Here is a 13,119-nt window from a genome sequence, read left to right as displayed (position 1 = left end):
GCCCCTCCACTAATCACATCGCCAAATGGAGTTTGCTCTAATTTGCTTAATCACTCAGCTGTAATTGAATCCTGATGGGAAGCTGGGTTTCCATCCAGAATTATTCCCCGTCTCCTGCCGAGAAGGTGGTAAAGTAGCCATTTCTTCTCCCCAGCAGTCCCAGGACAGTTTGCAGATGGTTTCATTCCTCCATACTCCATGTTGTTTTCCTAGAGTTGGAGGAGTTATGGCATGGAGGCTGTAGTCCCTATTCCCAGGGATATTTCTCCTGTTGTTGTCTCTTTGTATCATTGTAAACCTTATAACAAAGCATAGTGATCCATCTCTTCCTTCCTTCTCCCTATCTCACCCTCCTAAGAGTCTTTTAAAAAGTTTAACTGGAATGTGTGTACAAGTATGCTACTTCTGAATGAGCTGGCTACAACCAATTTGGAGTGCCCAAGCAAATGCTTCTCAAAATCTGCTCCCCTAGCCACCTGCAGCCATATCACCTAGAACAGTGGTCTTGGAGTGTGGTGCCCAGACCAGCAGTACCAGAATCACTTGGGAAGTTGTTTGAAATGCAAATTCACAAACCTTACCAAACCCACTGAACGAGAATCTCTTGAAGTGGGGCCAGAAATGGGTGTTTTAACAAGTCCTCTAGGTAAACTAATGCCTAAGAATCACTGACCTCGAGATCTTGCTAAAAACTCAGATTCCTGGGCCTGCTCCACTACTTACTAAATAAGTGTTCATGGGAGGTAAGACCTGGGCAGGGATGTGGGGAGTTAGGTAGAGTGCATAAGTAGATGATAGACAGTTAGATAACTAGATAACTATACACACACACACACACACACACACACAGACATTTTTTTAAAATCTAGATGTATAAAGGAGTTGCAAAGATAGAATTCCCCTATACCCAAGTTAGCCCAAATGTTAATATCTAAAATAGCCAGTGTACAATGTCTCAATGTATACATGTCTCAATGGAAAAATACTACTACCTCAAGTACAGATTTTATTCAGATGCTGCTAGCTTTTACACAAATGTCTTTCTGTCCCAGGCTCCAATCTACTTTTCAGTTCTCAGTCTTTTATTTCATGATCTTCAGGGTTTTTGAAGAACACAGGTCAGGTGTTTTGCAGTGTCCTTCAATTTGGATTTTTATGATATTTTATCATGATTAGATGATGGTTAGAGATTTGGGGGAAGAATAAAACACAAACGGAGTGCCCTTATCATCACATCATATCAGGCAGGACAACCAACGTGACTTAATAGTAGTGATATTAACTTAGTGACCCAGTTACAGCAGTGTCTGCCAGGTGTCTCTACACCTAAGTTACTCTTTTTCCTTTTATATATTCTTTAGAAGCAAATCACCAAGCATGGATTTAACTTAAAGGTAGATAACTTAATCTCAACCTCTTTGAAGGAAGAGTATCAAAGAAGTTGTAGGCATATGTTAAAACCACCAAAGTAATTAATAAATATTTTGGGAGAAATAACTTTTAAGCCATATAAATGTTCAGTGTCTCCTGAAGCTATATAAATGTCACTGTTTCCCACACTAATGTTAGCATGGATCGGTGGCTCTTATGAGCAGCAATTATTACTATCATGTTCTAATGGTGATATTTCATTTTTCTCTTTCCTTCTACATTTATTATTTGGAGTTCTGTACAGAAAATTAATTACTTCTCTCATTAATTTAGTCTTTTGTTTCAGTATGGGTTCATAAGTATGTATAGTATTCTTTGGATAATCATTTAATACCATCATTACTTATTTTGTTGTTCATATGGTTCTAACTTTATTCACTGGACACACATTTAGGTGGCTTCTGTATCCTGTTGACATGCCCCTTCGTGTACTTCTGACTTCCTGACACTGCAGGCTTGTCTTGTATATGCCTGGCCCCAGGCATAGAATCAGCCATTTCTTCAAAGAGAACTGATTCTTTTTTGTTGAAAGATGGTATTTTGAAACTAACACCTGGGTAGTAGGAGTCCTGGTTGCTCTGGGGTGTCATTGTTTTTAGGCTCCCTCAGCGGATAGTGTGTAGTAACCCATGCATACAAGCATCCTTCTAAAATGTGACTTTATACTGATATTTCTGACCCTTTCTGGCACCACATGATTCATTCTAGCCTTATTTTTCTGCTTACTCATAAATTATTTGAAGGTGAGAATCTTGGTTCCCATTATCTACAATTTATTTGCTGTTTTGTTCAACTCAAGTATGGAAAGCAGTTCGAGAATTGCTAACTCACATTACTTTGAAAAATATACAAATCAGAGTACCGTTTTATGTTCAGTTCTTTTAGTCTCTAACTTTAGAGTTTCCAGGCAAAACACAATTTTAAAAATTACTTAGGTCAACTTATTTTCTACTCATCTCCATCAGTAAAATTTACTCATACATTAATAATACAGTTAGATTCATTTATCACAGTCTGCATTATATTCTAGGATCCCCTGACAATCTGGTTGATTTTTTTAAGTTTTGCTTACAGTAAGTCCAGGGTGGCATGTTGTTCTTAAGGTTTTGACAAGCGTGTGGAGTCATGTTTCTACTACCAGAGTACCATACAGAACATTTCCATCACTTCCAAATTTCCCTGTGGAGTCCTTTTGTATTCAACCCCTCCTCTGAATCCCTAGCATCCATGGATCTATTTTCCACCCCTGAAGTCCTGCTTTCTCTAGAATGTTGTATGAACAGAATTATACAATATATAGTCTTTTTGGTTGGGCTTCTTTGACTTAGCAAAATGCTTTTAAAATTTATTCATGCTCATCCACAAATCAGCAGTTCCTTTTTGTTGCTGAGTAGGATTCAGCTATATGCATGTACAATTTGTTTATCTATTCACCTGTTGACAGATGTCTTAGTTGTTTCCAGTTTTAGTGATTATGAATAAAGTTGCTCTAAACATTTGTGTGCACATTTGTGTGAGCACAAGCTTTCAGTTCATCTGGATAAATACCTAGGATTGGAACTGACTGGCTGCTTGTTATGTTTTCTCTATATTTAACTTTGAGCGCCAGACTGGTTTCCAAAGTGGCTGTATTGTTCTGTATTCCTCCCAGCAATGAGCAGAGATTCCTAATGCTCCACATCTTCTCTAGATTTTGATATTACTGGTTTTTGAAAAGCTGTTTTAATAGCTATTGTAGTGATATAACTTTGTGGTTTTAATTAACATTTCCCTAATGACTGATGTTGAGCATTTTTTCCTGTGCTTATTTGACATCTGTTTTTCTCTGTCTATTCAGATGTTTTGCCCATTTCTTTTCTTTTTTTATTGCTGAGTTTCAAATCTTTATATATTGTAGGTACAAGTCTTCTATTAGACATTTGGTTATCCCCAGTCCTTGGCTTGTACTTTTATTTTCTTAATGCTATCTTTCATAGAACGAAAGTTTTAATTTGCATAAAATTTGATTTATTAATTTTTTCTTTATGTTTTGGGCTTTTTTTTTTAACAGATTTTATTTATTCATGCGAGACATAGAGAGACAGGCAGAGACATAGACAGAGGGAGAAGCAGGCTCCATGCAGGGACCCCTGATGTAGAACTCCGTTGCTGAACCCTGGGATCACGCCCTGAGCCCAAGGCAGACCACTGAGCCACCCAGGCGTTCTTGTTTTGGGCTTTTGATCTTATATCCAAAAACTCTTTGCAAAACCTAAAGCCAGTAAGATTTCCCTTTGTCTCCATCTAAATGTTTTTTAGTTTCTTATTTTAGACTTAGGTCTATTGATCCATTTGAAGTTAATTTTTACATGCAGTATGAGGTATATGTCAAGATTCATTATTTCTATGTATAAATATCCATTTGTTTCAGCATCGTTTGTTGAAAACTCTAGCCTGTCTCTGCTTATTGCCTTTGCACCTTTGCCAACCATCAGTTGGCTATATTTGTATTGGCCTATTTCTGGACCTCTTTTCTGTTCCATTGATCTAAGTGTCTATTCTTTTTCCAATCCCACACTGTCTTGACTACTGCAGTTTGGAGTAAGTCTTGAATAGTAGTAAGTCTTGAATTTAGGTAGTTCAAGTTCACCAATGTTGTTTCTCTTACTCAATTATTTTGACTAGTCTAGTTCTTTTGACTTTTGGTACAAGTATTAGAATTAGCTAGTGATACAGATTTCAAAAGGCTTTCTGAGATTTTGATTGAGATTGCACAGAATCTATATATGAAATTGGGGAGAGTTTATTTATTTGGGGGGTATTTACATGATTAAAAAATTCTTTCAGCCATGTTTTATAATTTTTAGAATATAGCTCCTATACATATTTTGTGAGATTTATAAATAAGGACCACATTTTTGGTGAATTTATTGCTGGCATTATTTTAATTTAAAATTCCAGTTCATTGTGACTTGTAGATATATGATTGACCTTTGTGTTTTGAGTTTATATCCCACAATTTTTCTTAACTCTCCTTTTAGTTCTAGAATATTCTATATAGACAATCACATCATCTGCAAATAGAGACTTTTTTTTTTTCTTTTGCCAACTGTTGGCCTTTTGTTTCATTTCTTTTCTTTTTTTGCTCTTTATTCCTCTGACAAGGACATCCAGTACAATGTTGAATTGGAGTTTTAAGAGAGGACAAAATTGCCTTGTCATTTCTTACTATTAAGTGTGATGCTTATTGTAGGCTTTTTGTAGATGCCTGTTATTAGGCTTAGAAAGGTCTTATCTAATCCTAGTTTATAGTGTTTATCATGAATGTTTATTGAATTTTGTTTAGTGCCTTTTTCCACATGTATAAAGATGATCACATGACTGTTGTTTAATTTGATCATATATAAATTATAATGATTGATTTTCAAATAATAAATAAGCTTTGCTTTCCTTACATGAAATCCACTTGATTATAATGTATTACTATTTCATATATATTGCTAGATTTATTTTGTTAGTATTTTTTAGGAGTTTTGCAAGGATGTTCATAAATGATACTGGTCTTTTTAAAAATAATATCTTCATCTGATTTGGGCATTAGGTTAATATTAACCTTATGAAATGAATTACTTTCTCTCCTTTTCTATTTTCAGTAAAAGATTATATGTAGATCATATTTTATTTCTTCCTTAACTGTTTGGTAGAATTTATCAGTGAAACCTCGATCTTTCTTTTTTTGGAAGTGTGTATGTGTGTGTGTGTGTGTGTGTACGAATTTGATATCTTTGATATATAAAACTATTCAGATTATCTACTCTGCCCTCAGTTTGGATAGTTTGTGTCTTTCAAGGGATTCACTCATTTAATTTAAGTTGCTGAGTTTATTGGCATAAAATTTTTTATAATATTTCCTTACTACCTTTTGCTATCTGTGGGGTCTATCAATATGATTAGCCCCTCTTAATTCTGATATGACCATTTGTGATTTCTTTCTTTTTGGTCAGCTTTGCCTAGAGATTTATCAATTTTATTAATCTTTTCAAAGAAGCAACTTTTGATATTATTGATTTTTTCTCATATTTTCTGATTTCAGGTTCATTGATTTTGCTCTTTTATTATGTCTCTCTGCTTTTTTGCAAGGGTGGTTAGTTAGCTCTTTTCTACCTTCTTTCTTAAATAGTGGCTTAGGTTGCCATTTTGGCTATTCCCTCTTTTCTAACATAAGTGATGATTACATATTTCCTGCCAAATACCACTTTAGAGGATGCCTGGGTGGCTCAGTGGTTGAGCATCTGCCTTTGGCTCAGGTCTTGATCCTGGGGTCCTGCATCAGGCTCCCCATAGGAAGTCTGCATCTTCCTCTGCATATGTCTTGGCCTCTCATGGATAAATAAATAAAATCTTTAAAAATAATAATAAATATCATGTTAGTCATAATCTATACATTTTGATGTGTTCCACTTTCATTTTCATTTAGTTTAAAGTATTTTAGAATTTCCCTTGACACTTCCTCTTTGACCCATGGGTTATTTAGAAATAGGTTTTTAAATTTCTAAGTGTTATTGATTTCTAGTTTGATTCTGTTAGGCATGATAATGTACTTTGTACAGTTTCTATGCACTTAAATTTGTTATTTTTTTAATGGCCAAGAATATGAACTGGCTTAATGAATGTTCCATTTACACTTGAAGAGAATGTGTGCTGTTCTATTGTCCTGTGGATTGTTCTATAAATGTCAATTAGGTCAAGTTGGTGATAATGTGATTGAAACTACATTTTGAAAAAGGATCATCAGTGATTTTATGTACACTGAAAATTAAGAGCCACTTATAGAGAGATTACACTGGTTGGGATAAAAGTGTAATGGAGCTCAACTTTGGAATAAAGTTGATATTTTTTCTGTTTGTGGAAGCCTTGTACCCTTCACCCAATTGTCAGGCTCAAGGTATAAGCTTGATAATAGCTGTTTCCCAAGCACATTACAAGAACAAGCTTATCCTTTTTTCTTGGCCTCTATGTCTTCTGCCCATTGGATGGCCTTTGTTGCCTTTCCTATAAATGTTCTCTCTACCCCTTTCACCTACACCAGCCTTTCTTAAAGTGTGTTATATAAAATACCAGATCCAGAGGCTACTATGAAGCAAGAGGTAGGATAGTGAGGAGTGTATCAGTTGCTTAGTAAACTGCTGCATATTTTCCTGTCTTGAAATGCATAATGAGAATTAATATCATCACAGCTCTGACAAGTCTGGAGTCACAAATCTATTTTTTCTATTTAATCCCCATCCCTTCTAGCAAAAAAAAAAATGTGTATTACTAACTATCTTTGAAAGTTTTTAAGATGGAATAACATACATAAAACATATTTGAGAGTTGGGCACGAGTATGAGGTTATTGCTGTGATTTATAGTAGTTGGTGTTCTTGCTGTTGTTTTGTTTTCAGATTTATTCCATTGGTTCTCACCTTTAAAAGTTGGGATGGATATGAAGTTGAAAAGAATCCTGGGAATGCAAACACCAGAAAAGCCACAGAAATTAACCTGAGCTTTATGTGTTTTAATATGTTTTACTGTAGATTATTGATTGCAGTTTTCTTATTATTATTATATTATTATTGATTGCATTCATTTTAAAGACCTTATCCCACCCAATTTGTCAACCTGTCTACCTCCCCAGGATCAGTATCATTGGTGTTCTGGGCATCATTAGCCATTTACAAGTGCAGTGCTAAGAAAATCAGGTTGTGCAATGTCATGGAAGATGCACCAAGTATGAACAACAGTTTAGGACTTAGCATAATGTCTTAAGCCTTTCTCATTCAGGGATATCACCAAGGAAGTGCTGTGCACTCAGAATTCAAATTCCACCCTCTCTAGCTACTCACCCTGGTTCCTTTGGTATCTCTGAGGGAACTTTATTGACACTCTTCTTTCTTTCTTAAACAGGTGGGCTCTGCATTGCGCAGTCTGTGAGAATCCCCCAAGAGCGCAAAGACAGAACCATTGACTTTGATAGAATTATCAAACAGCTCCTGGACACCCCGAACTCCAGGGCCGTCGTGATTTTTGCCAACGATGAGGATATAAAGTAAGGATAACTGGTAAAATTCATTAATATGCATGCTGCAACTCTAGGAGATCAGAAAGATCAGGATACCTGCAGAGAGGGGAAAAGAAAGCACAGAAGCAAATCTATAATTACATAGTGGCAAAGTCTGTACATGCTTTCTCCCCTACATGACTAGTTATAGCGAACCATGGAAGCAGCGCTGTGTTGCTGTCATGTCTTCCCCTTCTATTAGCAAAATAAATGTATTCAATTACTTGTAAAAAGAGAAAACCACTAGACCTTTTAAAGGTTCTTTTATTAAAAATATATCCAAGTGTAACAGACTTTTATCCAAAGAATGGTTCCTCCTAATGTAAAAGAAAAAAAAAATTCATACAATTCTGGCTGTATTGCTACCGCTTTAGTCTCAGTATATTCCAAACCAAGCTTGTCTACCAATATGCCTCTAATCCATTTCTTCTTCTCCTGTCTTACCTTGATCCTCCTTGGAGTAAAAAATCCAGTAGGAATCTTAACTTCTTATTTTTCCTCATTCCTTGCATTCTTGGCCAAACTATATAGAGTTAACCTTTGTTTCTAGAACATAATATGCCCAAAATGAGTTTCTAAGACACAAATGTGTCCTGATTTCTTCTCTGAGCACTACCACTTTGCTCCAGAATAATTATTTATTTAGAATATATAGTAATTATACCTGCTTAAAAAAACTATTTAAAGTATCTAGGTTTATAAAAAAAAAAAGTTCCATTCATCCTGCCCTTAGCTAACAAGTTCTCCTCTTCAGATGCAATGGCTAATGACCAGTTTCTTATATACTCTTCTAGAGACAGTCTGCATACTTTTGTACAATGGTGGCATACTGTGTGTACAGCTTGTTCCATTCCCTGCTAGCCTTTGCTTACCATTTTATCATGGATGTCTATGAATGTCAGTACCTATCTCTTCAGTCTTTTTAATAACTGTGCAGAATTTTATATCTGTGCTGTCATTTATCTAAACGCTCCCTTATTGATTGACATCTGATTACACACTTTTGCAGTTATAAATAACACTGCAATAAACTTCCTTTTCCACAAATCTGTGCACGCAAATATATAGAAATATAAATATTAATATAAACATATTATGCAACAGGTGGATACATATTAATATAGCACAAATATATAATAGTATGCAATTATATTATTTTATAAATTTACCTTTCAAGTGTTTTTAACATCAATTCCTGGAAAAGAAGTTTCCAGGACGAGATATGTCCCAATATGATTATTGTTTTCCAAATAGATTGTGCTTGTTAACATCTCCATTGATGTGAAAGAGCTGTATGGGGTTTTTTAGTCCTTGTTTTAGATAAAATATATCACTTAATTTGAAGGTGAGTCTCCTTTATTAAGAAAAGTTTAAGGGCCTGGGCCATTATTACACCCTGCTTGGAATACTGTGCTGTCATCATCATGAGCCTCCCAGTTTTCTCTCCCCTCCTCCTGCACTCTGAATGCTGCCTCTGAGTCCATCCATCATTTTCCCAATAGTAAACTCTGATCACGGTGGCAGGACTATTAAACAGAAAGCATATGAAACCTGACATTGAGATACCTGAAGTGTTTCCCTAATGACTATTGTGTCACCTTGGGAAGTTGCCCCACTGTTGCCCCCTTTCTGCTTCCCAACTCCCAGGCCTTGGTCCTCCCATCAATAAAATGAAAATCCTTCTTGAGCTCTTTTTGTGGTTATCCACCCTCGTCCTTCCTTTCTAGTCTTATTTCATTCTCTGCTCCTTTATCCTTTGTTTCCTCACTCCCTGGTCTTTGTGTGTTCTCATGCGCCTGAAATGCTTTTCCTTCCTTGCTTTTTCATTCCCATGCCATCTTTAGCGTGGTCTTCTGAGGGAAGATATCTCTAAACATTGCAGCATTGGCAATTTCTTCTTCATAGTTGAGGTCAATGATGTTATTATACATTGCTTGATGATTTGATTAGTCCACATTCTCCACTAATCTATCAGCATCACCGGGGCAGAGGTGATGCCTCATTTGACTTCCTTTTGTATCCTCCATCCCTATTGCGGTATTTTGTATAGAGGAAATGCTCAAGGAACAGTGCCAAATAAATGAATGATTAAAATCACTATGCCAATTCACACTATTTAATAATTCAAATATAAGCTTCTCTGTCTGGGGAAGCCCTGGTAGCTTAGCGGTTTAGCGCCGCCTTCAGCCCAGGGTGTGATCCTAGGGACCCTGGATTGAGTCCCACGTGGGGCTCCTTGCATAGAGCCTGCTTCTCCCTCTGTCTGTGTCTCTGCCTCTCTCTCTCTCTCTCTCTGTATCTCTCATGAATAAATAAATAAAAATCTATAAAAAAATAAGCTTCTCTGTCTGGACTTCAGAATGCTTTTAAGTGTGTTCCTAATTTAACATGTAGACCTCACCTCCGCTTACCCCTTCTATATGCAAAATGCATGGCTCTGGTCCTCCAGCACTCCTGGTTGCTCCTCCTAATGGCCTTTATTCATAGTGTCTTTTTCTCTCCTTCTCTATTTGCTGAAATTATCTGTTTTTCAAAGTTTATCTCAAACATGCCCTTCTTGATGAAACTTTCTGGTCACCCCTTTAATGTATTATTTATCTCCTTAAAAATACTTGAGTATTGCTCTTAAGGCATGTTTCTTCTACACTTTGTGTTGTAGTTATTTTAAAAATTGTGTTTTAATACTATTACTCTTGGTGGGTTTTTTTTTTTTTTGGCTTATCTCTTATTCATCTTTGTTGATATCTTTCCTAATTGTCCCATAAATGTTTTTATACATATTTTCCAAATACATAATACATTGATAAAATGTGGCTTTGGGTTTATTTCTAAATACACTGTACATGTCACATACAACATTACTGCAAATTGCCATGGTGACTAATTCATTATAGTACTCCTGCTTGTAGGTAATGTGAGGTTTTAATTTGAGATGTAAAAATGCATACAGTTTGCTCAATAACTAGGCTCATTCTTTTTGCTTTGGGGTTTGTTTGTGTGCTGAATATTATTGTATACTGTGATTCATAGCAGTGATAGCAGGAGTAGTTCTTTAACATAATAATAAAATTTAGGTGCATATAGAAGTTTCTTCCAAAACATGATCTTAAATACACTGATATCTGAAGAGTACTCTTAACTCACAATATGATGTTATTTCTTTTTTCAGAAGATTTACACTGTAAATGGGAAATTTTGAGATTTCTTAGAACATTAACTTCAAATACTTTGTCAGAGAATGGCAATGAGAAAACAGTAATACCTAGATTTTAAAGCTAAAATAAATGAAAAGTAAGTCATGGGTACCAATAATTTGGATTTTAGACAAGAGTGGATCCTTTTTCTGGAACACTTTATTCTGATTATAAAAATAATACATGACTAATATAAGTCCACTGGAAAAGGTGGAAAAGTTTTTTGTGGTTGTTACTCTTTATTGAAGGAAGTCCTTAAGTTTTCTTTGTCCCTTGATTATCTAGAAAAAATAAAGGTTTGAGAGACTTGTCTAGAAAAAAAAAAGGTTAAATGATTTCTTATAAAATTTGCAATTCCAAAACTCAGACGTAGCCTAAAATTCTGGTTTAATGTTTGCCAGCACTTTTTTTCGAAACGTACATAGGTTTTCCTCAAAAGAATCTCCTGGTTTTTATCTCCTGCTTTTTGTAATTCACATGTCATTTTGGATGCCATAAGTTTTTTTTAAATGGTTTAATCTTGTTTATCACAGTTAATAAGCCCACACTTTTACATTTATATTAAAGTGAAAATCTACTTTTTGCATTTATGTAGTTTTGTCTTTTTCCTCTTGTTTTACTTGGCTTCTGCCCACCTTTGCAACCTCTTCAACCTCAGTAGTATCTTCTCAATGAATGATTAGATTAACAATACATGGTGTATTATCCTTATCTTGCTGTGCTTTCAGATGGCCCTATACTTCTAACTGTGTGTATATACACATGCCCAAGCAATGTTTAGCCGACTTTCCTCATATATGAGTTGAACAGTCTTTTGCAGTTCTTTTAATTGATTTTTCTTTTAACAAGTACTTGTGGAAATCTAAGTATATTCTGAATTGCTTTCTAATCCATCCTCTAAATCTTTTTTTTTTTAATTTTTATTTATTTATGATAGTCACAGAGAGAGAGAGAGAGAGAGAGAGGCAGAGGCACAGGCAGAGGGAGAAGCGGGCTCCATGCACCGGGAGCCCGACGTGGGATTCGATCCCGGGTCTCCAGGATCGCGCCCTGGGCCAAAGGCAGGCGCTAAACCGCTGCGCCACCCAGGGATCCCCTAATCCATCCTCTACATGCACGGTCATTTGTTCAGACAGTTCCCTATTGTTCTGCATATAGGTTATCTGAAGTCATGAATGTATGTTTTTGGCAGTGTATTTGATCATTTCCTTTGCACAGATGATTAGAAATAGTATCTCTAGGCCAAGAGTATAAGTAATTGATTGTTTATTTTTATTAAAATAATAAATGCACATGTTAAAAAATTAAAGTATGACTGAAAAACTTTGATGCAAGCAGTGGTGTCCTATCCCTTCAGACTTCAGGCTCTTGGTGGACTTGCCGGATATCCAAGTTGCCATTCCATTAGAGGGTCTCTCTATGTAGGTATATAGAATTATTTTCCTAAGGTGGTCCAGATTTTTCCAGGAAAGCTATTTTCTGCCTAGGGTGACACTCCCTTAGTTTCTAGCATTCTGTAAGCAGAAGTGTAAGTTTCCTAGAGGGCATTACCATTTCAATACTTATTGGTAAATTTAGCTTATCTTCCTCTCCCTCATTTTTAACTCACCATCGCTCACTCATAACTCTCTGCTTTTTGGATGTTTATGATATGCAGAACGTAGTCCTTAAAATTTTATTAGAAAATTACCATTCCATTTTCTGCCTGAAAGAAAAAGAAAGAAACCTGAGTTTTTGCGATTTTATATACAACCTTTCAACCACTTCTCCTTTATTTATCCAAGTACCTATGTGATACTTGGTACCTCCAAGTCTTGAGAAACAAACAAATCACTTTTCCTACGGTATAACCCACCAAAGGAGTTATAGTTGTAGCTTTCTCTCTTCTACAAATGCAGTTACCTCTTATCTATTTCTTCTTTCAAAAATATACTTAATAACTTTACTATGAATAATTAGTTTTCCTTTTGTTTTATTTGCCTTGTTACCCTCGTTATTTATATGCTATTTTTATATATAAGCATGGGCTGTAAAATTTTCAAGTATAACATACTTGTTCATTTTAATAAATAACTTAAGACACTTAATTTAGATTGACATATCGCTTCCCAGGAATTATACATACCACCAGCAGTGAATGTGAGCACTCATTTTTCCAGCCACACACCCAAACTCACAAAACAAATCTTTTGGCCAACATGAGAAGCAAATGTGATATCTTCCCCTAATTGACATTTTCAATCCTTTTAGTCTGTATGAATATGCATCTCTAGTTTACTGGTTTTTTATATTTCTCCTTTTCTCTTTTGACTTTTAATGTTTCTTGCCTATTTTCCTCAAGCTGCTTTGATAATTTTTCTTAGTGATTTATAAAATCTCTTTATATATGCAGGATATAAATCATTTGACATACTTT

At 35.4% G+C, this 13,119-nt stretch overlaps 1 protein-coding gene across 10 annotated transcripts in view; it reads left to right on the top strand.

Moving 5' to 3' along the window:
• GRM7 (glutamate metabotropic receptor 7) overlaps positions 1-13,119 on the top strand; it is an 836,468-nt gene that overhangs the window by 413,504 nt on the left and 409,845 nt on the right. For all 10 annotated transcript variants that reach the window (XR_013357466.1, XR_013357467.1, XR_013357464.1 and 7 more), the window contains exon 3: positions 7,356-7,497. Coding sequence is in view for 6 of the 10 variants with exons in the window: in XM_077857985.1 (XP_077714111.1) it covers positions 7,356-7,497 (142 nt within the window). In the remaining 4 variants the exon portion in view is untranslated. The remainder of the gene's footprint in view (positions 1-7,355; positions 7,498-13,119) is intronic.

This window comes from Canis aureus, chromosome 19 (genome assembly GCF_053574225.1).
Source record: "Canis aureus isolate CA01 chromosome 19, VMU_Caureus_v.1.0, whole genome shotgun sequence".
Taxonomy (NCBI): Eukaryota; Metazoa; Chordata; class Mammalia; order Carnivora; family Canidae; genus Canis; species Canis aureus.
This window is presented reverse-complemented; position numbering and strand designations above follow the sequence as displayed.